The sequence below is a fragment of the Sturnus vulgaris genome, chromosome 17 (assembly GCF_052056855.1).
Source record: "Sturnus vulgaris isolate bStuVul1 chromosome 17, bStuVul1.hap1, whole genome shotgun sequence".
NCBI lineage: Eukaryota > Metazoa > Chordata > Aves > Passeriformes > Sturnidae > Sturnus > Sturnus vulgaris.
The window spans coordinates 9,367,207-9,394,726 of NC_142259.1; the positions used below are offsets into that span (position 1 = coordinate 9,367,207).

At 57.5% G+C, this 27,520-nt stretch overlaps 1 protein-coding gene across 3 annotated transcripts; it reads right to left on the reverse strand.

The window, feature by feature from the left end:
- Positions 1–250: 250 nt before the first annotated feature.
- On the reverse strand, positions 251–26,754 carry SRC (SRC proto-oncogene, non-receptor tyrosine kinase). Of its 3 annotated transcripts, XM_088175045.1 has the most exons (14): positions 26,606–26,662; positions 14,193–14,249; positions 10,559–10,808; positions 10,250–10,349; positions 9,778–9,795; positions 6,507–6,605; positions 5,656–5,759; positions 4,360–4,509; positions 3,957–4,112; positions 3,618–3,797; positions 3,461–3,537; positions 2,949–3,102; positions 2,694–2,825; positions 251–2,379 (listed from the first exon to the last, which is right to left on the reverse strand). In XM_088175045.1, the coding sequence occupies exons 3-14, from the start codon at positions 10,797–10,799 to the stop codon at positions 2,171–2,173; spliced, it is 1,620 nt and encodes a 539-aa protein (XP_088031171.1). In that variant the 5' UTR covers positions 10,800–10,808; positions 14,193–14,249; positions 26,606–26,662; the 3' UTR covers positions 251–2,170. The 3 variants fall into 3 exon arrangements, with proteins under 3 accessions (XP_088031171.1, XP_088031173.1, XP_088031172.1); XM_088175047.1 differs by lacking the exon at positions 14,193–14,249 and having other exon boundaries at positions 26,606–26,754; XM_088175046.1 differs by lacking the exon at positions 9,778–9,795 and having other exon boundaries at positions 26,606–26,663.
- Positions 26,755–27,520: the final 766 nt, after the last annotated feature.

Here is a 27,520-nt window from a genome sequence, read left to right on the forward strand (position 1 = left end):
AGCTACCAAGGACAGGGACAGGGTGTTTGTGGCACTGCCCATCCCTAAAGGCTGCAAACATGGGGAGACCCAGAACACTGAGGTTTGGGGAGTCCCTGCCCAAACACAGAAATGCAACACAGAAAACGTGCTAGGAAGGGAGAGGGGGAAAAAAGGCTCCAACTCCCAAAATTATTTTAAAAAATCCATTAAACCAGCTGCTGCTCTTCAAGCCAGCATGATCTCTCCATACTGCTGAAGAGCCCATTCAAACTGATTTTAAATGTTTTACTCATTAAAAAAGGAGCCACCAAACAACCAACCGTGGATTTGGTTCATAAATAAGTGGCTGGGTCAAACCACACCAGGGCACTGTGGGAGTGAGTGAGTGAGTGAGTGAGTGAGTGAGTGAGTGGCAGTGGCTTGCCTGGGTCCTGCTCTGGTGGAGATTTGGGGTGGGGGTTTTGGTCACCTCCTGCCCATGCTTGGCTCCCACCCAGCTTTTGTAGGACACTGGCACCAAGGCAGGGGCTGGTGAGGGATGGGCTGGGTCTGCTGCCTGCAAGGAGGCTGTGCCAGAGGCAAACACCATCCCAAAGGTGATGGGGAGGCACAGAAATCCCATGGCCTGAGAACTGAGAGGAGGACACAGCCACTGGCTCCCCTCTCCGGGTCCTTCCCTCCAGCACCCCTGCCCCACAGCATCCCCCGAGCCTCCAACCCACCGTGCTCCAGGAGAGCATCCAAATACCCCCAGGTCTCTCTGAGCAAGGGTCTCTGGGACCCAGGAGGTGAAGGAATGAAACTTTGTGAACCACCATGGTGAAAGGTTCCAGCTGGGTACAGCCACAGGAGAGGGAAAACCAACACATGCAATGAAGTCAAGGCGTGGGACAGTGCAGGGATCACAAGGGTTATGTACAAACAGGTGCTGGGTGGGAGAGGGCAGGGAATGAGCCTTGCTGACACCAGGGATCAGCCCCACGGGATGTGTGTGGGACAAAGCTGGGCAGAAAGAGCCACCCACAGCTGAGACATGGCTGAGACCTTTGGAAGTGAGCAGAGGGGAGATGAGGATGCAAATGTGGCACAGCACTTCCAGAGGGGGGCATGTGGCTGGGGATGCTGCATGGGGATTGCTGCCTGGAAGCTGAGACACAATGGGTAGCTAAAAACATACCAGGTGGACAAAACCATCTGTGAAAGTCGAGTACTTCCTCCAAAACATTCCCAAACCCAGAACAGCTACATGGGCCATGCACCCAAGCACCACAGTGGCACTGGATTTGGTGGCAGGGCCAGCCCAGGGGACTCTGCTGGTGGGAAAGCTGGTGGCAGACCTGGGGAGGATGGCTGGGGGGGTACTTCCCAAGGGTCTGGCTGGAAGACCTGGAGCATGTGGTGGGAGAAAGTGCAGCAGGGTGAGGGCTCTGCTGGCACCCCCAGTCCTGCTCCCCAGAGAGGTGAAATGTGTCCCTTGGGGGAACAGAAAGAGCTGGAAGATTCAATCATGTGCCTGGGTGCTCCGATGGGACAGTGTTGGTGACCAGAGCCTGGAGCTGTCACATTTCAGAGTCCCAGAACTCACCAGCCACTAAGGTCATGATGAGGCCAGAGGGACCACCAGAGTTCTGCTGTCATCCCACGCCACCACCACCACCCCAGCAGATCACCCCATTCAAGCCAGCCTGGAATTATGACATCCCTGTGGCAAAACATCTCTGCCAGCACCCTTGGTAGAGCTGGAGCCGAGAGGGAGATGGTGGGGAGGGTGAAGGGGCAAGGAAATTTGTGCTGATTTAGAAAGGGGTTGCAGGAGACTGGGACCGTGTGTCTGAGGCGGGGTGATGCTCTCCCCCAATTCCTCCTGGCTCACCCCAGAGCTGTGGGGTGAAAAAGTCTCCCAAAACCCAAGTCTCTTGGCAGGAGATGCTCTGCTTGCCCTCCTGAGCTGGCTCTGTTGGTGCCCACAGGCTCCTCTCGCCAGCAGAACAGCGCTGCTTCATTAAACACAGGCCAGAAGTCTTAATGAGCGATGGGGGAACCCAGCAGCTCCCCTGGCTGCATCTGGAGATAATGCCCTGTCCTGCTCCAGGGCTGCTCCACAAACACAGCCCCTCGCTGAGGAGCCAGCCCTTGGTGCCCCGTGGTGAGGACAGCAGTGTCCCTGGTGCCAGGAGGAGCCCTGTGTCTATAGGTTCTCTCCAGGCTGGTACTGGGGCTCTGTCGAGGTGAAGTAGTCCTCCAGGAACGCCTGCAGGTACTCGAAGGTGGGTCTCTCCTCCGGGTCCTTCCGCCAGCACTGGCACATGAGGTCGTGCAGGGACTCGGGGCACTCGGGCGGGCAGGGCATGCGGTACCCCCGCTCCACCTGGTCCAGCACCTCCCGGTTCACCATCCCTGCGAGCAGCCAGAGCAGACAGGCACTGATCAGAGCTGGGCCAGACCTGCACCGTGCCTGTCCCAAGGGTGTTGTGCCTTAGGGGCAATCCCAGTGACCCAGGGAGAGAGGGACCCCTGGCCTAGCAGCACTTGTGCCTGTCACCTTGCTCAGGGACTAGAGCAGGACAGGGTGGCTGGGATGCTGCATCCTGGCCAGTATCTGCTCACCCCAGTGGGGCAGGATCCAACCTGGGAAGAGGCAGCTCAGGGACAAGCACTGGGAATGGACAGCTGGTGTTGGGCACCACAGTGGGGACAGGGCCAGCCCTCACCTGGGTATGGCACTCTGCCCTTGGTGGTCAGCTCGGTCAAGAGGATGCCAAAGGACCAGACGTCTGACTTGATGGTAAACCTGCCGTACAGAGCTGCTTCGGGGGCCGTCCACTTGATGGGGAACTTTGCACCTGGATGGAGAGGCAGGGTGAGAGGGTGCCTCCAGGACCCCTAGAGCCACATGCTGGCTCCAGGAATGACACACCATGGGGACAGTGGCCATTGCTCTGGTGCCAGCAGCCCCTGGCACACACCTTGCCGAGCCGTGTACTCGTTGTCCTCGATGAGTCGTGCCAAGCCAAAATCAGCCACTTTGCACACCAGGTTCTCCCCCACCAGGATGTTGGCTGCCCGTAGGTCCCGGTGCACGTAGTTCATCCTCTCCACATAGGCCATGCCAGATGCAATCTGTGGGGAGCAGCACGTGGGGCACCATGGCTGACAGGGTGACACGAGGGTCCCCAGGGAGAGCCTGGCACCACTAAGGGGAGCAGGCCTGCAGAGGGACCCAGCTGAGGTGTGGGAAACACCAGTAGCTCAAGGAATGCCATGCAGGCTTGAGTTTGCTGGCCAGGGAGAGCTGGCAGCAACAAGAATGGGCAGTATGACAGTCCCAGAGTGCAACCCTGCTCTGGGTTGAGAACCAACAATGGCACCCACCCAAGCGAGGCTGCAGAGCACCTTGACCAGTGACAGCACAGTGAGGGGCTCAGGCAGCCAACGTCCCCACAAGGAATGAGGGAGGCTCAGGGATGTGCAAACCCACCTGAGCAGCCATATCCACGAGCTGGGGCAGCCGCAGGTACTTGCCCATCTCACCCTTCAGGAAGTCCAGGAGGCTCCCTGTGAGGAAGACCATGGTCAGAGCAATCTGGAAGAGCAGAGCCCCTCAGCTGTCCCCTCGGTGTCCCTCCCGTGCTCACCCTTGCTCATGTACTCAGTGACGATGTAAATGGGCTCCTCTGACACCACAGCGTAGAGCTGAACCAGCTTCTCGTGTCGCAGCTTCTTCATCACCTGGGCTTCCTGCAGGAAGGCCTCTGGGGACATGGTGCCAGGCTTCAGTGTCTTGATGGCCACCCGGGTGGTGCCGTTCCAGGTCCCTGTGGCACAGGACACGCTGCTCAGGACACACGTACGGGGCAGGGGGATGTGTCCCTCCCCTGCTCCCCCGCTCCACCACAGGCTTCAGGCATCTGCAGATGGCTGGGGACAGGGTGCAGGTGACACAGAGGGGACAGCAGGGTAGGAATGGTCCTTACCCATCCACACCTCTCCAAAGCAGCCCTGTCCCAGCTTGACCTCCAGGCGCAGCGATTCCCGGGGGATTTCCCAGGCATCCTTGGCAAGGCCTTGGGTCTGGGGCTTGGACGTGGGGCAGATGTTGGTGAGACGGTGGCACAAGCCATCAGCATGTTCTGGCACAGGAAGGGACAACAGCAGGGTGACACAAGGGTATTTAGGCATGTGATGTCTTTACCTCACATCTTTCCTGTAAACACCTTGGGGTCCCATATCCAAACCCTCACCCTCTGCCCTAAAACCCAGCTGTTCACCACAGTCCAGGGCAGCGATGGCTCCCCAGCAGCACCCACCCTGCAGTGAGGGCAAGGACAGCACCCAGGGTGCCACCCAGACCCCAAGGGGACCCACATGGCTACCCACTGGAGTAGTAGGCCACCAGCTGCTGCAGGCTGTTGAACTGGGTGCGGGAGGTGATGTAGAAGCCGCCACTGTCCAGCTTGCGGATCTTGTAGTGCTTCACGTTGAGCCCCTTGGCGTTGTCAAAGTCAGACACAGAGAGGCAATAGGCACCTGTGGGCACGACAGAGGGGCTGTGGGAGATGTGCCATGGGTGGGGACTCTGTGGGTGGGCATGGGGGAGGCAGGACTGGGCATGGAGGCGCTGCCTCCACCCAAATGCAGAGGATGGGAAGCAGCTCCTGGTTGCACCAGCTGGCACCAGGTGCCAGGGAGGAACGGCACATATCCCCCAGCTACGGCCATGCCACACCATCACAACCTCCAGCTGCCCTCTGCTTGCACAGCAGCTCTGCCAACAGACATCTATGGGATGTGCTAGCAAGGGGAGAGGAGCAGGCAGAGCCAGGCTAGGGGCAGCTGCTGACCAACAACTCCTCAGTGTCTCAGAGAGGAGCTAAGGAGCTGGTGGGCCCAATTCCCTCCTGCACAAATCCCACCACAGCTTCAGGAACTTGGCTCTGCTCTGCCCACATGAGAACAATGTGGTGTTGCTGGGGCCACAAATAGCAGAGGGGAAGATTTGTGCTGTTGCTTGAAGAAGCTGCTTCCATCAGAGTAAAACAAATAGTGGTAAGTTCAAGGCATAAAACCAGAAAGGAACATCAAGGGACTTTTCTCAAAGGTGCATTTGAAGCCAAACTAAACCAAGTAAGAAACATCATCCTCAGGCAGTAAAACCTCAAAGATCACAACTTGCACTTCCAGAAGTGTCAGACTTGAAAGGACTAAAGTTCATCATTCCCTCGGCCTGACTGCCCAGGAAGCACACGTTCAAGATTTTGTCACTATACAGGGACCAAGGGAAAACAAAAAAAAAAATCTAGTTGAGGGTGTACAGAAACCCAACCAAATAAACCAACAACAAAAAAAGCCAGGAAAAGAAACCGTCCTGCCTGGTGGTCTTGCCAGTCAGTGAGACCCCTGGCTTCCACCCTGCCATGAGCTGAATCACCTCTGTGAAGGGTGCTCACTGGGTAGGCAGTGATGAGAGAGAAGTGGCCACATCCCTCCAGCCCGCGGGCTCAGTGGTGTAACAGTGCCTTTGGCACAGACATGTCACTGGGGATGTGATGGCCATGTCAGCATCATCTCCCTGGAGAGCAGCACGAGCAGGAGAGACTGAGGGGACTCAGGGTACCCCCACCCCCCCAGAGAGGGTCTCCTCTAGGCTCCATCAACCCCCCCAGCCCTGCTCACCTTTTGTGGTCTCGCTCTCCCGGACCAGGAAGGTCCCTCGGGGGTTCTCGGGGTTGAGCAGCAGTCGCTCAGACTCCCGGCGAGTGATCTTCCCAAAATACCACCTGCAGGAGAAAGGCAGAGGCTCAGCACCTGGCACTACCCCCTCCACTGCCTGCCCAAGCAGGGGGCTCAGCCCTGGCCCACCCACTGCAGGTTTGGGAGACCAGGGGCTGTGTCTGGGCTCAGGCACCTCGGTGTGTGCCACATCCCTATGCAGCCTGGGCTGGGCATCACCTCCCTGCCATCGGGGTTGGAACCTTCCTGCCACACCTTCAACTAGACCAGGCTGCTCAAAGCCCCATCCAAACTGTCTTGAACACTCTCAGGGATGAGGCAGCTTCTCTGGGCAACCTGTGTCAATGTCTCACCATCCACCGGGTAAAGAACTTTTTGTGAACACCTAATCTAAATCTTTCCTCTTTTAATTTAAAACATTCCCCCCTTGTCATTTCACAGGCCTCTCTGCCTGTGTAAAACGTATTTCTCTTTTTTAAAATCCACTTTAAGTTCTGGAAGTCTGCAATGAGATCTTGGAGCCTTCTCTTCTCCAGGCTCTCCATAAAAACCAGTCCAAAAGCATCCACAGCCCTGCTATGCCACCACTCACTCCTCCACCATGCAAGCACGCTGCAGCACTGCACTTATGGCCTTAAAGAAAGGCTGGTTTGCACATTCAAAGGGGAAAACTAATGAAAAGGAAAAACCCAGAGGGCTTGGAGGCTTCTCCCAGGAGGGGGCAGGAGTGGAGGGGGAGCTCAGGGTGTGTTTGCTATCCCTTGTCTATGAACTGTCTAGAAGATAGCAATTACTCTTCAGCCTGGATGGAGTCTGAGGGCGCGACATAGTTACTGGGGATGTAGCCCGTCTGTCCTGTAGTGAGGGAATGAGCCAGCCACCAGTCACCTTCCCTGCAAGAGAACCAAAACACACTCAGTGTGAAGCCAGGAGCCCCCCAGCCAGCCCCTCACCCGCCCACAGGCACCGGGGGAGGATGAGCCAGCACAGAACCCCCAGCCCTACAGCCAGAGCCCAGCCAGGAGTGCTCCTGCTGCCAGCCCCTGCCCCTGCCTCTGTTACTGGGGCCATCCATCCACACATGGAATGCTTTAAAGCTGAAGCAGGCAGGGCACCAGCAAGCCAAAATACCTTTGGAGCCACCTGAATGGGAGGGGTATCTGGCTGGAGGTTGGGTTGTGGCAGCAGGGAGCAGCAGGCAAGGAGAGGGACAGGAAACATGGAGAAGCGACAAAAGGATGGCAGAAATTGAAAAAGGAACCAGGAAAACCCAGGGGAGTTAGTTAAACACAGGCTGCAGAAAAGCAGCAGGACAGGGCTGAGGTTTCGGCAGGGGCTGAGCCCTGCCCATCTGTCGTGTCCAGCCTGGATGCAGTGGGATCTGTCCAGCCCATTCACAGCCCCTGCAAGGCTGCAGCCCCGACCCTGAGCCTCCTGTGCCTGCATAGCCACCAGTGAGGCTCCTTGTCCCTAAAATCCTGCGGCTGAGCCACCATCCATCCCTCCTGCCCCGGGCACAGCAGCCCCAGGCATGTCCCCAGGAGACGGAGGGTGCTCTGCCCTCCTTCCTACAGCTCCTGCTCCGGACAGGGCTGGGAAAGACAACAAATAAAAAACAACAAGAGGACGGCAGGAGGTGATTTCCCGTTCCTGTGGACAGCAGGGCTTTTCCTCCCACCACCTGCATCTTCTTGCCCATCAAAGACAGTCACTGAATTCATCCTGACCACAAGAGAGACGAGGCTACAGGAAAAGTGCAGATTCGTGGGAACAGCACCGTAAGGATACAAGAACTTGGCAGGACAACCTCCACAAACATGCAGCAGAAAAACACCAATAACCTCAGTCACCACTACAAGGATCACCAGACCACATCCAAACCCATCCCTGACCCTGCAGATGTGTAAACCTCCATCCTTGCTCCAGTCTCGCCAGCTACTTGTGACCTGTGCTTTTCCCAGCTAAACCAGTGATGCTTCAAAGCACTGGGATAACCCAGACATGGTGTCAGTGTGGTGGGGTGGTGGAGACCTTCCAGGCATCTCTTCCTACTCACAGAGCTGGGCTCTGCCCCTGGAACAGCCTCACAGCAGGCCTGGATGATATTTTAGCTTCTTCCACCCCCAGCACATCTCATGGCAGGCAGCTTGTGCTCCTCAGCCAGGGCTGTTGCCCCAGTCACCTTTTCCGAGGTGGCTCTGAAGGGGACAGGAGGCTGCTTGGGCTCCTTTCCCACAGGACCAGAGTAAACATCTGCTTGAAAAATGCCCAGCTTTTGACTTGTGGCTTTATTCCAGCTTGGGCTGCAAGGCTACAAGCTAGGAATTCAGCAAAACAAACTATTCCAAAAATGTCTCAGTGGGGAAAAAATAATAATCATCATCATCATCAAAACAAAGCATTTCAACAATTCCCTGTACAATCTTACCCAAAATATCCCACCACATCCCAGCTGGCTGTCTGCTGGCTGGGAGGAGATTTCTTCCCAGTGGAAAAGAGCCTTTCTGCCCTGGGTGGATTGGTAGGATGACCCAGAGCAGGGAGGTGAGCGATGTGGAGGCTTCTCCTCTCACCCTGAGCAGCCCCAGCCCTGTCAGAGCAGCCAAACCTGCAAAGCCACCCTGGCCATGGGCTCCCACTGTGCCCAGCACCTGCCAGCCCTTCCTGGGCTGAACCCAAGTCCCCCCCCTGCGTCTCCAGGACACTGACTGTCCTGCCAGGGAGCCCACAGGAAGGGGACATCACACATCTGTCTGCTGCTGTCCCCAAAGTGCAGCAGCCTGAGCTGTTCCCAGACTGTGTGAGCATCTCTGGGAGGTCATTAGGAAGAGTGATTCACCCCTGAGCACTGCACAAACTGCCCAACTTCCTCCACCACCTCTCTCCCTGTGGACATCTCACCCATACAGGCACTGGGAAGGTTGGCAGCTACATCCTGCGCCCTCCACCAAAGGACTGCATCACCAAAAAATGCCCTTTTGCTCCCCAGGATGCTGCAGAGCCCATCACAGACTAACCCTGCCCTCTGACTGAGCCTTTGACAAAAAGCAGTAGAGGAAAAAAAAGCGTGGAAAGCCCAGAACTGATAAAAGGCATAAAGAAAAACCCCTCATTTATGGGCCTGATCTGGACCCCCACAGGCAGAGCTCACTTTGCAATAGCTGGAAAGCAGAACTCAAGCATGGAGCTCACACACTGCTGAGACTGAAAGTAAGAAACACCAAAACTCCCAAATTCAGGCTTTTCCTTCAACATTGAAACTCTGCACATCCCCGACTTTATAGATGAAACAAATCACCATTAATAAACAGCATCAGAACAATGAGAACAAGGATCAGATTGAAAACATGTTTGTGCCTCCCTGCCCAAGCACTGCAGGAGAAATCTCACTCCTGGGATGCTCCCTTGTCTTTCCACCCTTTGACTTTGATGTTCAGGGTGCCCATGTTGGAAAGTAGCAGTGGAGGGGGAGCAGGAGCTGCAGCTCCAGTGTCAGCTCCGTAGCTGGGGACATTGGGGACATTGGCTCTGCCAGCCAGGCTCTGGACTGTGTGTGCCTCCTGTCAGGACAGACCACACATGGGGTTAATTCAGGATCATTTTTAGGAGCATCTTCCAGCTGGCCATGCTGCCCTGCACACGATGGACGTGCTGTGGTGACCAGCATGGGGAGCAAACCAGGGGTCAGACCCCTGAGGAAATACTTGAATCACCAGAGCCACTCATGAAATAGAAAATTAAAATTTAAAAGTGCAAAAGGAAAATGCAAAGGGCAAGGGGGAGTGGAGAGCCAACTGGAAAGAGAGTGCAGAGGAGAGCCACACATGGACAAGGAAAGAGGATGGGTTCAGAGCTCCCAGGCACAGACACAGCTCTGCATGGAACATTTCCCCAGCATGGGAAATGTTCTGGTCACTCAGAGAGGACAAATGCAACCAACCACAAAACCATCTAGAAACCATCTCCTCCTAGCCCTGCTCCATCCCACCTGCCCTCAAGTGAGCAGCAGACAGGCTTTGATCATTTAGGTCATTTATAATAACAGTAAGAATGTGCAATACACACCTGACATCCACTTTTCTCCTGAACGACAGCATGGAGGGAGAGAAAGAAGAGTCAGGAGAGAAGCTGAGACAGCGTACAAGCACAGGGAAAAGCACTCATGAAGCTGAGGGATGTGTCCCGGCTAACAAGAGGGAGCTGAGCATGGATGGGGACGGGACTGGTGGGGACATGGCTCTGTGCTGGAGGGCACAGGATGGCCAGCAAAGAGAGGACGTGGCTTGGTGACAAGGCTGTGAGGCCACAGTGACCAGCAGCAGGGCCAGGAGGATGAGGAAGCAGGCAAATGACCGCTGTCAGTGTCCTTGGACATGTCACTGTGCCCTTGGACAAGTCACTGTGCCCGTGTGCATTTTGGCACATCTCTCTGAGCACCCATCCCTGGGACAGCTGGTCCTGCCGGGCGGGGCTGGGGTTCCACAGGAGGCACAGAGGTGACAGCTCACCCCGTGGCTGCAGGGACAGGGACACTCACGTGTTGTTGACGATTTGCAGGCGCTCTCCTTTCTTGAAGGACAAGTCCGTTTCTGTCCGGGACTCGTAGTCATAGAGGGCTACGAAGGTGGTGACTCCCCCTGTGACAAAGAGCACTCAGCAGGGGCACAGCCACGGACCTGTGCTGGGTGCCCCTCCCACCATCCTCCCACTGGCTGGTAACACACACCTGCTTCTCCCCCAAGCCCAGAGCCCCTCAAAAACCCAAGACCCCAAGGAGCTGCACACAAACCCCCACAACCAGCTGAGACCCTCCCCACCCTGCGGACCCCCCCCAGCCCGCACGGACCAGCCAGTGCCCCGGCACGCTGCGGGGAGGTGACCGTGTCAGAGGTGTTGAAGCCTCCAAAGAGCTTGGATTCAGCAGCCATGGTCCCGAAGGAGCGGCTGGGCGTGCGGTGGCCGTCGGGAGCAGCCGCCTTGCTGGGTGTCTGCGAGGCCGGGTACCCCCCATGGTGGCTGTTCTCGGGGGGCTCCAGGCTGCGCCGGCGCTGGCTGGGGTCTTTGGGCTTGCTCTTGCTGCTCCCCATGGTCCCGGGCTGGAGGACACACAGACATACAGAGAACATCTATTATTATTATTATTATTATTATTATTATTTGTTTCTCGAGTGACAGATGCCTGCCCACCAGGAAACGAAACAACCTCTGGAGTCTGTTCAAGCAGCAGCTGCTGGGCAGTCTGGCCATCCTGCCCTTGCCCTGGGACACCAGTGCCCCTCATTAACCTCCTGTGTGGCCACAGCAGGCAGTGAAACTGCCAGGACATGCTTTGGGAGCAGAGGGAAGCACGCTGAGCCGTGGGAGTGCAGAGCAAAGATGCTGAGCACGGAACCTGGACCTGTGCTGAGATTGTGGCAGCTCTGGGGCCAGGAATCTACCATGGGATACAGCTCAGTCCCCGTGTTTCCTCCTACACATGGGTTTCTACCAGGATGGGGATTTAAGTACTGAAGACAGACCTTTGAAGTCCATAACATGCAGCCAACAGGATAAAAGTTTAAATCAGGAGCAGTTTCAGGCAGTTTGCAGCCAAGGACCAAGGGATCTCGTCTTTATATATAGTGAAATAGTTTATATATAGCCTTCCTTTCCACTCAAGACCACACTCTATAAATACCTTCAAGGTAATGACATAAATGAAGGCAGGGAATTATTTGCAGTCTCCAAAGATGGCAGGATACCCAGCAGTGTCCTGAAGCTATGGAAGGAAATATTTAGGCTAGATCACGCATGGCAGGAGGGAAAAGGGAGGTGGAGACAAGCAGGGAGGAGAGTATCTCTGATAAGAAAACAAGCAGGGAAGCAGCAGAGGAGGCAGCTGCTGCCCACAGGGTGCAGACCTGGATGCAGCCATCTGTGAGGTTTGGGAGGGCTCAGCCTCATCCAACAGAGGGCTCTTCTAGCCCAGCTTTGGGGAGAAGCTCAGGCCAAGCCCCCCAGAGCCATGGGCAGCCCCAGCAGCCTGCACAGCCCCAGTGGCACTGGGGCAATGCCCTTGGCTCTTGCTGTGGGAAAGCTCAGGGGTGCCAGGCACAAGCTGCTCCCTGTTCCCCTCAGCTCCCCTCCCACAGCAAGGGCTTTGACTGACGATCAGGGCTTATTTCCCAAAAGACACAATTTCCATCTACTGTTTTCCAGCTCCCACACTGCACAGAGGACCAGCAGTGTCCTTGGGTGACCCATGCCGGCAGGCTCAGATCCTGCCATGGTTTGGGAAATGTAATAAACTGATATTTTTGTGCTGGTTGTGACTCCAGCAGCCACTCCAGTGGGCAGTAGAGCTGTCCTTCCTCCTGTGGATGCAGGTGACGAGGAGGGACCATGCCTGTGTCTGCCACAGGACTCAGCCCACCCAGATCTGTGCCAGGCTTTGGGGGTCTCAAAGCAAATAAGGGTCAAATAAGACTTTAGACTTGCAAATGGTCACTTCTGGCAATCCAGAATCCTGCAGCCGAGGGGAAGGAGTCTGTCCCATAAATAAATGCACTCTAAAAGCTTGTTGCAGTAGAAGCAGAACTGCAAGGGAGAGCAAGACATGAGGAGTGATGACAAGGAGCCCCCACCTCCCTGTCCCCAGCCAGCCCCTTGCTCACCTCTGCCCGGGGCTCTGGCACCCGCTGGGGCTCCCAGGATGCCAGTGGCAGTGCAGGGAGAAAAGTGGGAGCATGGCAGGGCTGTGACCGTGTGGCTTGTGACTCCCCACGGGATCGTGAGCAAGAGTAGAGCTGCTCAGAGTTTCCCCTGGAAGCAGCACTTCCCCAGGCAAGAAAACACCCCAGCCAAGGTGGTGGGTTTAGCAGCACTCTGGGGACACAAGTGTCCCCCAAGCACATTTTCTGAGCCTGGGTCAGAAAATGATTTATCAGTGTGCTGAGGAAATCAAGGTATAAAATAGTCAATATGCCCAGAGATTAGCCAGGAGCAGAGCACAGGGGATCCCCCGGGAACCTCCCTAAAACAGGGGGGTCCTCACCTTCACACCTGTGACCCTGTGGGCCCAGGATGTGCAACTTCCAGGAACACCTGGAACACCAGGAACTGTGAGTTCATCCCTCCTCATGCAGCAGTTTGGGCAGGGAGAGCTCCAAGCCTGTACTGGGGTGCTGACCCTCCCAAGCAAGGGCTTTACTGGATGTGCTGGTCACTGAGACATGATGCTGTGACAGGACCCAATCCAGCTGTCAGGACTTTGGCTGCAAGAGCCAAAGACGGAGGAAGAGGAGGAAGAGCCAACAGCTCTCTGGGGAAGGGGCTGCAGAGCCCCACTCCAAGCTCTCCTGTTGCTTCCTATTATATAAATACCTGCACACTCTGACTTCAACCTGGGCAATGCAAAATGCAGGCTGGCAACCCTAAACTGTGCCCAGAGGCACTGGGAGCCTCACACCATCCCCACTCCGAGTCCCAGGTAACTCAGCCACCATGATCATGTGGCTTTAGCCCTGTGGCTCTCCTGTCCCCAGGGAGAAGGGCCTGAGAAAACCCTTGCAGCTCCCACACCCCCTGGGCAGCCAGAAAGGAAAGGGTGCAGATTCTCCTGGGAGAATGCAGGGTTGTGCAAGAGCCTGGCAAAGGAGTGATTAATGACAGCAGGAATGTGCTGTGCACTCAGGTCCTGGGGAGGCACCAGGGAGAGACCCCCCCTGCCTCTGGCACAGTCGCCAATGAAAACCCTCTCGGAGTCAAAGGGCAGAGAAAGAAGTGTGGTGGCACCCAGCACACCCCAGCAGCATCACTGGGAGCTGTGGGACAGCATTGCAGCAGCCAGACTGTAAAAAATACCCATTGCCAGGAGCTATGCTGTGTGTATGTCTAATGAATTTATGTCTAATAAATACAACATTTCCACACACAGCAGGCTGCAGGGATGCTCAGCTCCACCAACATCCAGCCAGGGCAGCCTGGCTGATGCCCTGTGGGGTATTGCCCTGCTGCTGTGCTTTTCACAGCTGACAAGGCTGGGATGGGGGGCTCAGCATCGCGCCCCATCCCGACCAGTGCCTCGGTTTTCAGCAGGACCGCCCCTCTTCCCCGCCAAGGCTTGTGCAGAGGGCTGGAGCAGGGCCAGCGCTCCCTGCGATGCGAGGCGGCGGGCAGGCAGCTTTCCTGCGGCGGGGATTAGCACCCCGGGCACGTCGCAGCCTGCAGGAACTCCCTGCTCTCCTCTCCTCTCCGAGGGCAGCGCCAGCGGCACAGCACCAACCACCAGGGCATGAGCTGCGAGCCCTCGGCCGAGCCCCCGGGCCAGGGAGCACCCACGGAGGGTTGACTGTGCCTCCTGCACCTGCAGCCAGCCCCAGCCCACCCAGGGATGCTCCAGGGCCAGTCCGGCTGTGGCAGGGCGCCCGGTCCGCAGTGTGAGCCCTCCCCAGAGGTGAAGCAGCCCCGTTCCTGTGCCCAGGCTGTCGGTGATGTCTTACCGGAGCTTTCGGCTACAGCCTCGCCGCGGGCGAACTCAGCTCAGCTCCCGCTGCAGCCTGCGAGGAGAGGGAGCGTCAGCACCCGCGCCCCGACACCTCGCCCCCCTCGCCACGGTCCAGTGCCCAGGGCTGCCTTCATCCTCCTCCTCCTCGCCATCCCTCCGGCGTGGGGCCGGCAGCTCGCACCCGCTCGCTCTGATCTCTCATGTGTGAAAGGGGATGATTCTCTGCTCCACTTCATCAACCCCACTGGGGATGAGAGAGGAGGCGGCTGGAGCTGCCCCAAGGGATGTCCCAGAGTGGAAGGGGAGCACAGGCACCCCCCAGCCCAGCGAGGGATTTTTCAGGGGAAAAGCAAAGCCAGTTCCTCCAGACACACCAGCATTTCCAGCCCTGTTGCTCCATCTCCGGACAGGCATGGTCGGCCACCAAGCAGAGACCTGGTCCCCCAGGATGAGTCATGTGCTCCATCCCCAGCAGCAGAGACAAATGCTACGGCACAAACCGTGCACAAGGTATGCGAGCAACCTGGGCTGCTCAAGCCCTGACTCATCCAGAAAAGCATATTTTAGATAAATTTTTCAAAAAGGATCGTTTTCTCTCACAAGTGTACGTGATGGGGGGGACCCCTCTCAGCAGCAGCAGCAGCTCGAGGCAGAGCTTCAGGTGGAAAGCAGAGCCCCCTCACCTGGCTTTGCCACCCTTTCCCAGCCCCAGCTCCTGCAGGAACTGCTCCCTCTTCTCCTACAGAAAGGAAATTCTCTCTCCAACCAGCCCTGCTCACCCAGTGCTGGGCAGAGGCTTCAGCTGCCCCCAAGGGGCTTCTGCTCATGCACAGAAGGGATTCAGACCCCAAGCAGTATCTCACCAGGCTCCTGTCCCCAGCTGGAGCCCAGGTTTCACACCTCATCCGAGGCCAACACCCCGGGTTTTACACCTCATGTAAGGGCAATATTCCAGTGTCTGCATGCAGGGGTCGTGCCCCACCACAGGTTTGTTTTCACGGCCTCCCCTTCCCCCTACTAATAAGTTTTGTCACTATTTTTAGTGCATTTGATTAGGATAATGAGTGGGAGCTGACTGACAGCTCTTTAAGACGGTGAATGGTTTGTAATTTGTACTTGACAAATACTGGCTGGTAATGATTGCACAGCGGGATGGAGGGGGGAAGCTGCAGCCCCAACTCCAGGCTGCAGCACATACAAATAAATCTGTGCCGCGTACACACGTGGTGCCCATGTCCCTGCCACCCGGGCACGCTGTGACACGGGCTCATGCTGCCAGCCCACAACAGTGATCAGACCAAAAAGAGCCAAAAAAGCCAAGAGGAAAATCCAAATATGCCTCAGCCTGGGGTCAGCCATGTGCCGGAGCAGTGGGGTGCCAAGTCCAATGATGGGGAAGGGCAGGTCCCTGGGTGGATGGACGCACTAGGAACCTCACACTGACAGATTTGAGTGTTTGGTGGCTGAAGGTGGCTGCTGTGGCAGCAGCCTGGCACTCCCTGGCACATCTGGCACAGCCTGGCACTGTCCTGCTGCTCGCTTGGCAGTGGGGCTGCCATCCTCACCAGAGTATCACTGGTATCACCAGCATATCCCCACCTATCTCCGTGTGCTGCTGGCTCTGCATTTGGGGTCTTCCCGGCCTCCCTTCTTCCCCAGACACAGGGGAGGGTGCCAGGGCTGAGCTCAGCCACGCAACTTGCCCAGGGCAGAGGCCGCAGCAAGGAGAGGCCGACCCCGCCCTCCCCTCTCCAAAAGCAATTAAAAATGAAGCACACTCGGCTGCACACCTCGGCTCGGATCAGATCACGGCACTCCAGAGAGCGGCAATGCCCTCCTCCACTGCCGGCGCTGGAAATGCCACCTGCACTGCCCAGCATCCCCACGCCTCCCACACCCACACCCCCCAAAAATCAACTGGCAAGTTGGGTGGCAGGAAAAGGCTCCACCCTGTGCCCTACCTCCCTGTGCAGAGATGCTCTCACAAAGGCAACAGCGAGGGGAAGCGGCAGCTCCCCGGCGAGTCCCGCTCCGGCTGCTTTGCGCTGCGCCCGGATCGCTCAAGGATACAATGGTGGTACGGGCGGGCTGACAGCGGCGAGGGGAAGCGATCTTATCGTCTTTGCAAAGACACTAACAAAAGACACTGATTGGGAGCAGACAAAACACGGCAGAGGCAGAAACCTTGGGAAATGCCGCGACAGGCTGGGGCCCAACACCAGACACGGAGCTCAGGGGAGGGAAACATCTCTGGCAAAACAGGAGCTGTCCTTGGAGCTGCTCCAGAGCCGGGGGTGCTGAGCAGCGCTGCCGGCAGGATGGATAGGGGTGCTGGGGGAGAGGGGCGAGGGGCTGGGAGCAGCAGCACCCACCCGCTGATGGAGGGAGCCGAGCCGAGCCGTGTCCTCAGCCCGCAGAGCCCCGGTGAGATTAATCACGGCAACTGTCTCACACCAGACTGAAAAATGAAGCGTGCGGGACGGCGGGCGAGACAAAGCAGCCTGGCGGCACCCAGCCCATGGCAGCCGGCAGCGGGGACAGGGACAGGCACAGAGCAGCGGTCCCAAACACACCCAGCTCCTCCATCCCCCCTTGGCACACAACCGACCCCCCCAGCAGGGTTAGGGCCAGCCGGGGCAGATCCCTGCAGGAATCAATGGGAGCTGCCTGCAAGGGCTGCCATTAAACCAGAGGTCCCAGGCTGGAGGCAGCCAAAGGGCACTTTGCCATCCCCCGTGTCCCCCTGCTTGGGTGGCACGAAGTGGCAGCAGCGCTGCCCCTGCCAGCGTGGCCCTCAGAGAACGGGGTCGGTGCTGCCAGTGAAGTCCCAGCTTGGTGGTGCTGCCATGACCACATGGAGGTGATCTTTTAATCATCTTAAGGTGGCACCCTGTCCCCTTCCCCGCTTCGCTCTCTGCTCCCTCCCCACATTTCAGTAGGACACACAGCCCCGGATATGCTCGCAGAACAGTTTCCCCCTCTGTCCCAGGGGATGCTCCTGGTTTTGCCCTTTCCCACGGCAAGCATCACAGCTGGGGGCCAGCGAGCAGCAGCGCAGCCCCCGTGCTTTGGGGACAGCCTCGTGCCCCGGCTCAGCCCACCATCCCCTCTGCCACCCGAATACAGCCAGTCACCATGTCCAGCCACTGACAATTCCTGTCCCCTGTCCCGTGCCATCAGTACAAGACAGGGAACACAGTCTCGTCTCTGCCAGGCTGGGATCAGCCTCACTGCAGTGAGTCCCAGGAGCTGTGAAAAGGGGGAGCTGCTGCCCCAGCCCCACAAGTGGGGTGTGATGCTGCAACTCTTCCTGCCCGGGTGACGCAGTGAGGGCATGTCTGGCTTGTGCCTGCAGCCCTTCTCCTCCACAAGGACACTCATTTCTCACCTGCACTGATTCCTAAAACAGGAGAAACAATGCAGGGATGCTCACTTCATCTCTCAGCTCCAGCCTGGGGATGGGAGAAGCCACAGGCAGGTGTCCCCAGTGCCTGTCTGGGATCTCTGCTTCACCCAGTAACAGCACGTTGAAAGTATCTAAGTCAAGGCAGTCCAGCCACCCCCTGGCTCTCCCCAGCTGATGCAGAGCACTTCCAGATGAAAGAATGGCTGGAGTAGGGAGGGCAGTGCAGCTGCTGTGCAGGAGCCCAGCTACACATTCCCCACAGATACAAGTCCCAACCCCTCCTCTCTGACCCTGTCAACTCCCGTTAAAATTAAGACCATCTTAATTAAAGCTCCACAGCCCAAGACAGCAGAGGCCAGTTTGTCACAAAAGAGGAAAGGATAATTAGATCAACCATCCAAATTCACTCCCCCTAAGCATGGGGGAGAGTCATGGTAAGGAACGATGCAAAACGCCTCCAAAAAGACATGTCAAAACAGGGAGTTTAAAAGACCAAAACAAACACTCTGGATGTTCATGTGGCCAAGAGACTGGGAAACTCCAAGCATGCACATTAGGAGCATGTAGGGAGCTTGAGCTCTCCCAGCCATCACAGGGTCAGCCCCTGCACAGGCAGATTTTGGCTTGTAGGGGTTACGGGCAGTGGCTCTGCCAACATCAGTGGTCACAGAGAGCTGCAGGCTGCACCTCCCCTACCCCCACAGCACCCCAAAACCAGGCAAAGGCAGGGACATCCTGACACTGGGCACCCCCAAGCACCATCCTGCATAAGGCTGGAAGGAGAAAACCACAAGCCTTATCTCTCTGGAACAATGCAAGCAGCTGAATGGAGGAAACAGAATGTGCTGCATGTTGTGCTTGCTGGTGCTAAGCTGAGCACTCAGTTTTAAGCCTTTTCTCCACCGAGAGACATGAGAAGGGAAGGTGGCCATTGCCACACCTTGTCACATCCCTGTCACTGCTCTGCAGTAGGCCTGGGGACCGACAGGACCATGTCTGGATCCGTCAGCGTGTGGATGCATCCCTTCTGCACTGTAAGGGCATCCAACAATTACAGAAGGGAAAAAAAGCTTTCTCACCCTGAGGGTGGTCCAGCACAGGAACAGGGACCAGAGTGGTGCTGGGATCCCCAGCAGGAGATGCTCAAAGTTGGCTGGGTGCTGTGCAGCCTGACTGTGCTGGCGCTGCTCCGGGTCGGAGCAGGGATGCCTCCCAGTACCTCCCAGCCTGACTCAAGCCTGCACTTCCAGCGTTCCCATCAGGACACCAGCCAAAGCCAGGAATTGCCCAACCAGCTCTAGCAAATGCTTTCCAAGGCACACAAAGCCTTTGGCCTGCATTAACCTGAGCTGGCTTCTCCCAGGCAGGTGATGAGGGCACCGCTCTCCTCCTGCCAAGTCCAGGAGAAGGAAACGGAAAGGAAATGCTTCCAAGGGCAGGAGTGCCCGTGGGGCTGGGAAGATACAATGCTGAGAAAGGAAACTCTGATGTTGAGCTGAAATGGCACTAGGACCTGGAGCTCTTGGCCACCAGGACTGCCTGGAGCCACGGGGCAATGCTTCCCCAAAACAGCCCTGTGGCTCAGCACTCCTCAAAATGTGCCCTTTTAACACTGGCCCCTGGGCATGCTGGCACCTCTGAGCTCCCACTGCCTGTCACTTAATTCTCCAGCTTCCCATGGCCCATCACAGCCCTGCTGCTGCCATCCTCCTCCAGGCAAAGAACCAGGACAAGGGACTGGCCCCACTGGGTGGGGGGGGGGGGGGGGTGATGGAGACTTGGTGACACGAGCTGGCCCTTAGAGGAGGAGGGCTGATTTCTGTTCCCCATTTCTGCAGTGCCTCTCCCAGCACAGGCAGCCTCAGGCTCCAGGAAATGTGGTTTCCTTCTGCTTTCTGGAAGTGAACATCAACCCTGGGTGCTCTCTGGGGATGGCTGTGGCAGCACCCAGCCCACTCCATGCCCTGCTCAGCTCCTGGGGAAGGGGCAGGTGGCAGCAGGAGGCTGAGGTGACTCACAGGTGTCTCAGATCCGGACTAAACAGTGGTGCCACCTGCGTCTGCCATGGCTCCAGGGCTGACACACCCGTTCTGACCCGGGCGAGACAGCAGCGCAGGCAGGCAGCAAATCTCCAGGGCAGGGGGAGGAAGGGGGCAAGGAACGCAGGAGGCAGAAAAGCTCCACATCTGAGCAAGTTACAACCACCCCTGGCCTCGCTGGCGTCACTGCTAAAACATTTCCACTTTCAGAGAAACCAGCCCATCCAGTCCAGCCAGGCAAGGAGCTTCCGGGGCTCCATTGGCCCTCCAGGACCAGAGCCACAGCCCCACCAGACCTGCTGAGGGGTCCTGTAGGACCCCCGTGGCAGGAAACATCCCTACAGCCTTCCTGACATAGAACTGGAACTGAAACACTCATGGGAAAGAAAGGGAAAATGCAGGGAGGGTATGTGGGTATGTGCACCCCTGACACAAACCCATGGAGCTGGACATTGCCCCTCTCCCAGCTGGAGCCACAGGGACTTGGCAGGACACATGCTGGGGTTCACTGCAACGGGAGGGGATGAAGGACAAGCCAAGCAGAGGCCAAGGCTCTTCTGTCACAGATTTCAAACACTTTCCACTTAGCAGACCCTGAATATTTACAGAAAAAGAAGCAAGATACCACAGAGCAAATTTATGGTGATTATTTTCCTGGGTTACTTTGGGACTTTGGGACATATACCCAACACAAGCCTCATGCTCTGGGGAACCGTGGGGCCACCAGCTCTAATGCACACATGCTACATGTGGCTGCAGGTCAGGGCTGGATGATCAGTGTCAGCCTCCAGCGCTGCACATTTGACTCCTTCTTCCACCTCCATGGGCATGGATGGGACTGGCAGCGGGTCCCATAGCAGTGATCACAGCATGGGACTCTGGCCATGGCCTTGGAACACTGAGGACATCACTGGCAACAAAGCCCTGAGAGATGCTGGTCCCAACAGCCACTCCCATCTGCACCACCAAAACAAAGCATTGCTCAGGATGCGCCAGAGGAAGCAACCAGGGAGGGTCTTGAGGGGCAAACGGAGATCAGCCAGCCCCAAAAAGCTTTTCCAAACCCAAAATGCTGCGTTGGATTGCCAGCTGCTCCCGGGGTGAGTGGGATGCTCGCACCAGAGAGGATCCATCTGGGAGGTGCAGCCCCCAACTGTGCTCACTATCAACAACCTGAGCAGATGAAAAACAAAGAAAAATGCTGAGCTGGTGTCTTTTATCCCTGTCGCTCCTGGAGCAGAGAGCTGGGCTCTGCACACCTCTGGCACTGCTCACTGCAGTCGTGGTGGGGAACAGAGATGGACTGTGGGTGAGGTGGATGTGACCAGTGACACGTGGACCTTGCACCTGCCCATAGCATCTCTCCAGCCCTTGCTTGTGCTGCTCATCCTACAGGGACAGGTGAAGGGATGCAGGGACAAAGGGATGCAGGTCGTCTCCTCTGCTTCCCATCACCTGTGGCTCACGGTGCCTTCAGGGCAGCCCCCTTGGACCACAGCATGGGATCATGAGAGCTGTGCCCATCCCCAAACCACCCAGAGGGCTCAGGTGAGTGTGTACACACACCTTCACACCCCCCACACACCTGCTCCTGTGCAGGCAGCCAGGTGGGCAGGCAGCTGCCCTCCTTGCCCAGCCCCAGCCACACACACACTGGTCCAGCAGACTGAGCCTTCCCACTCCACACTCCACACCCTTCATTGGAGCATGGAGCTCATCCTGGCCACAGTGACTTTTGCAGCTACATCTGCACCCTTCCTGATCCCATGACACCCTCCCTGCCTGAGGCAGCAGGGTGCTCACTGGAAGCTCCCTCCTTGCTGTTCCAAGGATTCCCAATCCCTTTCCCAGCACAGCAGGGCCCTACCAGCACTCGCCTGATGGGCAGGGGAAGGAAAGGGCCCATCTGAGCAGGGAGTGACTCCCACAGCCTTTCTGTGTAGTTTTTTTTGCATAGGTCAGCAAGCACATGTTTCAAGCTGGGAATATCAGAAGCCCAGGGAGAGCACTGCCTGACCCCACTGCTGCTGGCACGGGCTGCAGCTGCAGCTGAGGATGAGGAAGGTGATTGTGCTTCATGGAGATCAGATTCTATTTGCCCTTTCTGAGGGGAGGCTTTACCCGTGATGTGAGCATGGGGTAGGGCAGTACAGCTGAGGCTGGGAGAGGGGGAAACTGAGGCACACACTCTGTGTAAAACCTCACCAACTCCAACAACAGCTTCTCAGGTGCTCCTGGGGGCAACTGAGGAAGGCAGTGGGAAAGCAAGGTGGAGAAGCGAAACCCTGACACAGCGCTACACCTCCAACCCCAAATTACAACAAAAAGGTGCCCCAAGGTGAGATATTTTTAGGATCAATTTAACACTCACCTGACCCTCTCATGCTGCCCCCAAACTGGTGCATGGCATGGGAAGGAGATACATTGTTCAGGACAGGCTGGACTTTTTAACCTTTCCCATGGTGGAGGGAACAACGCAGCAATGGGCTCTTACGCTCATTCCCCAGGTTTTTGGTGGCCAAGGTTGCCAAACACAGTCAGGAAGGATGGGAGCAGCTGCACTGGGTAGAAGCTATTTGCACAGCATGCAGTCAGGTTTCCATCCATCCATCCATCCATCCATCCATCCATCCATCCATCCTCAGCACAGGGGACTCAGGGCCAGCCAAAACCTCATGGTTACAGGAGTGAGACCTCAACAGGTCAAGCATGGGCCGGGAAACTCGGGGCCAGCCTCTGAGTCTTGCAGTGCAGGGCAAGAACTGCAGCACAGCCCAAGTCACATGTCCCTGCACCGCATGCCCCCCTTGGTGCAGACCCCAAAGCCATCCCAGTGCCCTCCTGGCTATGGCTGTTACGTGAGGGCAGGCTCGCTATGCATGGGCTCCATTTCTTATTTTTTTGCCTTAAACGCCCAGGCAGTCCTGTTCTCTACATTTCTCCAGATAAGCCCACCAATCCCACATGCCAGCCTATGGATATTTCATGGATATATGCATCTCCACTGAGACTACATGGAGTCAAGGGGCTTGGGCAGATTTTTTTAAGGGCAGAGTTAAAATCAATGACCAGTCCTGCCCTGCCCAGTGGTCAATGCCCTTGGCAGCTCAGCCAGCCCCCAGCCCTCGAAAATCCCTCCCTGCTCGCAGTGAGAGCAGCCAGCAGATCCATAGCCTGAAGGGAAGTCAGCGCAACACGCAGATTTGCAGGTTCTGATTCCTGGCCCAGGTTCAAACCACATTTGTTCCTGAAATCTGTTTCAGGGCTTTCTTTGCAAAATGTGCGTGTGCAGAGCCATGTGCACAGCGGCACCGCTTCCCAACACAGCCAGTGCCAAGGTCACTGTGCCAGCCTGGGACCGAGCTGGGTGCCTGGCTGCCCCTCCTGAGCACACTCTGGGCAAGTCTGGAACTAGATGATCAGGGGAACTGGAACTAGAAGAGGTGTTCCCAAACCATCCCCTGATTCTGTGATATACTGGACTATCTCCCAGTTTTCTGCCCATTTAAGCGATGAGGAACCAAAGGCTTTAAAACAGCCCCGTGACACATGGCGTGTTTTTTGCTGATGGGTGGAAACTTCAGCAAGACACGAGCCCTGGGGAGCTGGACTGCACCACCCACAGCTACAGGCAGTCGGGAAGAGGAGCTTGGACTGGAAACAGTGACAACCCGCGCTCCTGTCCCAGGAACGGCTATGCATGGATGGTTATTTCCATCCAGAGGTCCGAGCTGCTCTCTGGGCATGGGATTCAAGGGCTCCCTTCTGAAGGGAAGTGCAGGGATGTGCTGCTGTCTGACAAGGCCGTTTCCGATGGGATGCATGCGGGACACATCTCCAGGCGGGCTTCGGCAGAGATGCAGAGCACTGAGGAAGTGAGCTCAGATGGGAAATTGTTCCAAGAGATAAAGAAACAAGTTGGAAACCGAGCTGCAAAATAGACAGGACAGGAAACAATAGCACTTCAGATAGGCTTTCCAATTTCCCACAGCCATGCCAGGAGTCCAGTGCTTTGTCCCAGGGATGCTCATGGGTTCCCCCCGGCTTAGACATGCTGGGAGGAGGTGCCGGCTGCTTGCTCGCTCCTACCTCTCCTCTTTCAAGATCTTACAGGCATTTGCTGGTTGTTTAAATGAGAGGCTGGGGACCAAGTCCTTCAGGTCTCATTAGATAAGAGTTTAGCTCTGTGATAGCTTCAAAGGCCAGGCAGGATCCTGCACCAGTAACAGGGAGAGGCAGAAGGAATTTTGAAGGCGTGGGAGCCCCATGGTCCATCCCCTGCTTGCCTCAGTGAGTCCAATGAAATGATGCTGCTTCACAGGAGCTGCCCATGCTGCTAAAGGCCATCCCTGCCTCAGGATCACTGATGTCCCCTCCATGCCACCAAGGCAGAAAAGAACCCTCTTGTCTGCAGCAGAGCCTCCAGACTGTTTGGTCACCACAGCACTCTCCCCATCTCAGGGTTCCCCAGCCAGGGGCTGGGATGGCCCTTTCTGCCTCCCTGCAGAACCTCCATGGTTTTCCATCACTCTGACACAAAGTCATTAAAGGGCAGAGCTATCATTAGGGCATCTCCATCACACAGGGAGCACTGCAAGGCCACTAACGATCGAAACAGGGAACATTGGACTTCCCTGCTGCTGCACAGCCCATAAATAACCCTGTCTTGGGCTGTTTTGGCAAAGCCAGGAGGTGTTTAGAGGAGCCCCTGCCCTGCTGCTCCCAGATTAAAGCTTGGAAGGGAGAATTGACCCTCGATCTCCTAAGCAAAGGTGCTCCTTCCTGATATATAAGCATTAACTGGCTAATGATTACAGAGACACAGCTCCCTCAGAGAGCCAGCACACGAACCTCGGCTCAGGCACTGAGTGCCACACTTTTGCTCTGGTTGGATCTGGAGCCAGCTGAAGCTGATGGCTTAGCACACGTAAGCCAGGATCAAACTCTATGGCAAAGGTGTCGGGAGCAGCCCAACAGGGAAAATGACAGAAAGGATATTGCTTTAAAGTGCAGGATTGCTGATGCCTTCCTCCACATCCCCTTCCTCACGCTTTCCTGGGCAGCCCTGTGACTGTCTGACCAACACCTGCTGCACAGGGGCCCACACACGTGTTGAGACACCACATTCTGAGAGGGTCTCCAAGGCTGGCAGGGACAGAAGGGTTCCCATCACTAATGCCGGGTCTTAGGAAGGTTTGTCACGACTCAGTTCTTGCACTGGTCATGCTGGCAGTGGGTATCTCCTCGGCTGAGAGGAGAGTGACAAAGACCCCCAGCAGCTCCTCCTCTGAGAGCACAGCCGGGCAGGAGAAAGAAAAATCAAGCCTTTTGTTGCCACCTTCATGCAGTTTCATAGAGCACTGCTGGATATGTGCTGTCCTCTCCCTGCCCCTGCTGCACAAGCAGGAGTTCACCTCAGGGAACCTTGTGCTCTGCACTCTCTACTGTCCCCAGCTCCTAATGCCACAGTGTGGTGGAAACTGTCTTGAGGGACCCCCTGGCTGCATGTCACATCATGTCCCTTCCATTGCATCACTTCTGGGGAGCCAGGAGGATGGGCCATGGCACACACAGGGCAGCACAACCTGCTCCCTGCCACCTTCAACATTTACTGCTGCTCAACGTCTCTGGCACCAGGACCAGGACCACAGTCACTTCCTGGCACCAGGTCCAGGGCTGAGCCCTGGCACACCACAGCAGCCACTGGGGTGAGGAAAGGCCAGGGAAGAGTGCACTGTGCAGGACCAGCAAACACAGGGAGATGGAGCAGATCCCCACTCTGTCCATCAGGTCTCACACGAGGCTGCACAGCTCCCTGACATGATGCCCAACATCAGGAAGGACCACGCCAGGATTGGTGCCGCAAGATGCCAGCCTCTTACCACACCTGTCCGCATGCACACAGCCCCGTGCAGCGGCCTCATCCCTGCAGGCTGTATCCTGTGTCCATCCCAAGTGGCCCCAGGATGCAGCACAGCCTGTCTGGGCAGTGAGCAGGATAAAACCTCATCCTGACCCCAGTGTGGCTCAGGGCAAAAACCACGATGCTCCTCCATGGCACTGGGAGCTGTGACAGCGGGGACACGCCACTGCCACCACTTGCAGCCACACATGGGTGTTGGATCGCCCAGGCTGCAGTGGGGAACTTCACAACTGGATGAAGTCTTAAATCGGAGAAGCCGGGGCTCTGCAGCCCCCCAGCAGCTGAGCGAGCAGGGCACGGCGAGGGGCACGACTTGCCAGGTCCACCAGGGCTGGACACTGGCCCCAGAATCACCGGTGAACAAACACGACACGGGAAGCGGATCACGAGACATCAAAGCAGGGGGGCGATGAATATTTCATGTCCTGGCCTACATACAGCCCGGCTGTCCCCGCCCTGCGCTCCCGGGGGTCCCCCACAGCCCCAGAGCACAACAAAGGGGAGCTGCAGGCAGGCGGGGCCGCCCCGCCGGACCCCCCGCGTCCCCAGCTCTGCCCCGCCAGGCAGTGACACCCCCGGCCGGACCCACGGCTGACCCACCACACCACGGGCATCCCGCTGGACCCACGGCCGCCCCACCGACACCCGGCGCCAGACCGCCAGCATCCTTGTGGGGACCCGCAGCCAGCTCTCCAGGCTGCGGGTATCCCACGCTGCTGGACCCACAGCTGCCCCACGGCAGCCTGGGCATCCTCGGCTGGACCCATCGCCTCCTTGCCGAACTGCCAGCATCCCCGATCGGACCCACAGCCAGCTCGCGCCACCGCGGGCATTTCCCCGCCGGACTCCTCTGCGGGCATCCCACTGCGGGCATCCCCCCGCCGCCCCGCTGGTCCCCACTGCGGGCATTCCCCGCCGAACCCCACGGCCGGACTCTGGACATCCCCCACCGGACCCACTGCCGGACCCTACAGCCGGACCGTGGGACCCCCCCGCCTGCCCCACAGCGGGGCACCCCCGCCACCGCCGCCGCCACTCACCTCCCGCCTGTCCGCGCAGCGGGGCCGCCCCCGCCGCTCGCCTCCAGCGCTCGGCCCCGGCTTTGTCTCCGCGCCGGGGGCGCGGCCGCCGCCCCCCGCCGCCGCCGCCGCGCTCGGTGCCCGCACCGGGCCGGGCTCAGGGCTGCGCCGCCGGCAGCAGCATCGCGCAGCGCCGCGGTCCCGGCGCGCTGGTGCCTCGCCCGCCCCCGCTCACCCCTTCTGCGGGGCGGGGGGGGGCACCACGGGGAGGGGAAAATTAAAAAAAAAAAAAAAAAAAAAAAAAAAAAAAAAAAAAAAGAGTAATATGGCAGCAAACCGGAAACGGAGGATGGGGGAAAAGGCAGCAGCAGCCCCTCCCCTCCCTCCGTGGCTTTTTTTTTTTTCCAGGGAGAAGGCTCCGGGCAGCCGGGCTCCGCGGGGCGCGCACGGGCCAGGGGCCGCCCCCGCCTCCGGCGCTGCCGGCGCGTCCCGGCCCGCGGCGGGGGAACCGCCTGCTTGTGCCGGGGACACGCGTGGGAGCCGCGGCCGCGCTCTTCGGGGCGAGGGGCTGGGGTTGCTGCCACCCGAACCCAGCGCTGCTCGCCCCGGCGGGCTGGCTTGGCATGTTACCTGGAAGCTGGAGCTGGTAACACAAAAGTGATTTTCAGGAGGGCTGGAAGCCGGCTGGGTTGCGGTTCGCTTTATTCAACAGCTCTAACACACGGCGAATTGCAGGGGAGATGCTGTTTTGTCAGGTTCTGTTCCTCCCCATCCCCAGGAGGGACACCTCGCCTTCCCAGTGGGCTGTAACCCGCGTTCCGCCTTCTCTGAAGTCAGAAGGAGGCAAAACTTCAGATGGAAAAGCAGGCAAAGATAAACCACGTCCTGGGCCTCCCTGGGAACCCGGGGAATTTTGTGGGGCCCTTTGGAGGCAGC

Bases quoted from the DNA above. Each gene is read 5' to 3' on its own strand.
- SRC (XM_088175047.1), bottom strand. From the start codon at position 10,799: ATGGGGAGCAGCAAGAGCAAGCCCAAAGACCCCAGCCAGCGCCGGCGC. The intron at 4,510-5,655 runs GTGAGCAGGGCT...TCGTGCCCACAG, and splicing joins GGAGAGCGAGACCACAAAAG to GTGCCTATTGCCTCTCTGTG. The intron at 4,113-4,359 runs GTGGGTAGCCAT...TTCCTGTGCCAG, and splicing joins GCTGGTGGCCTACTACTCCA to AACATGCTGATGGCTTGTGC.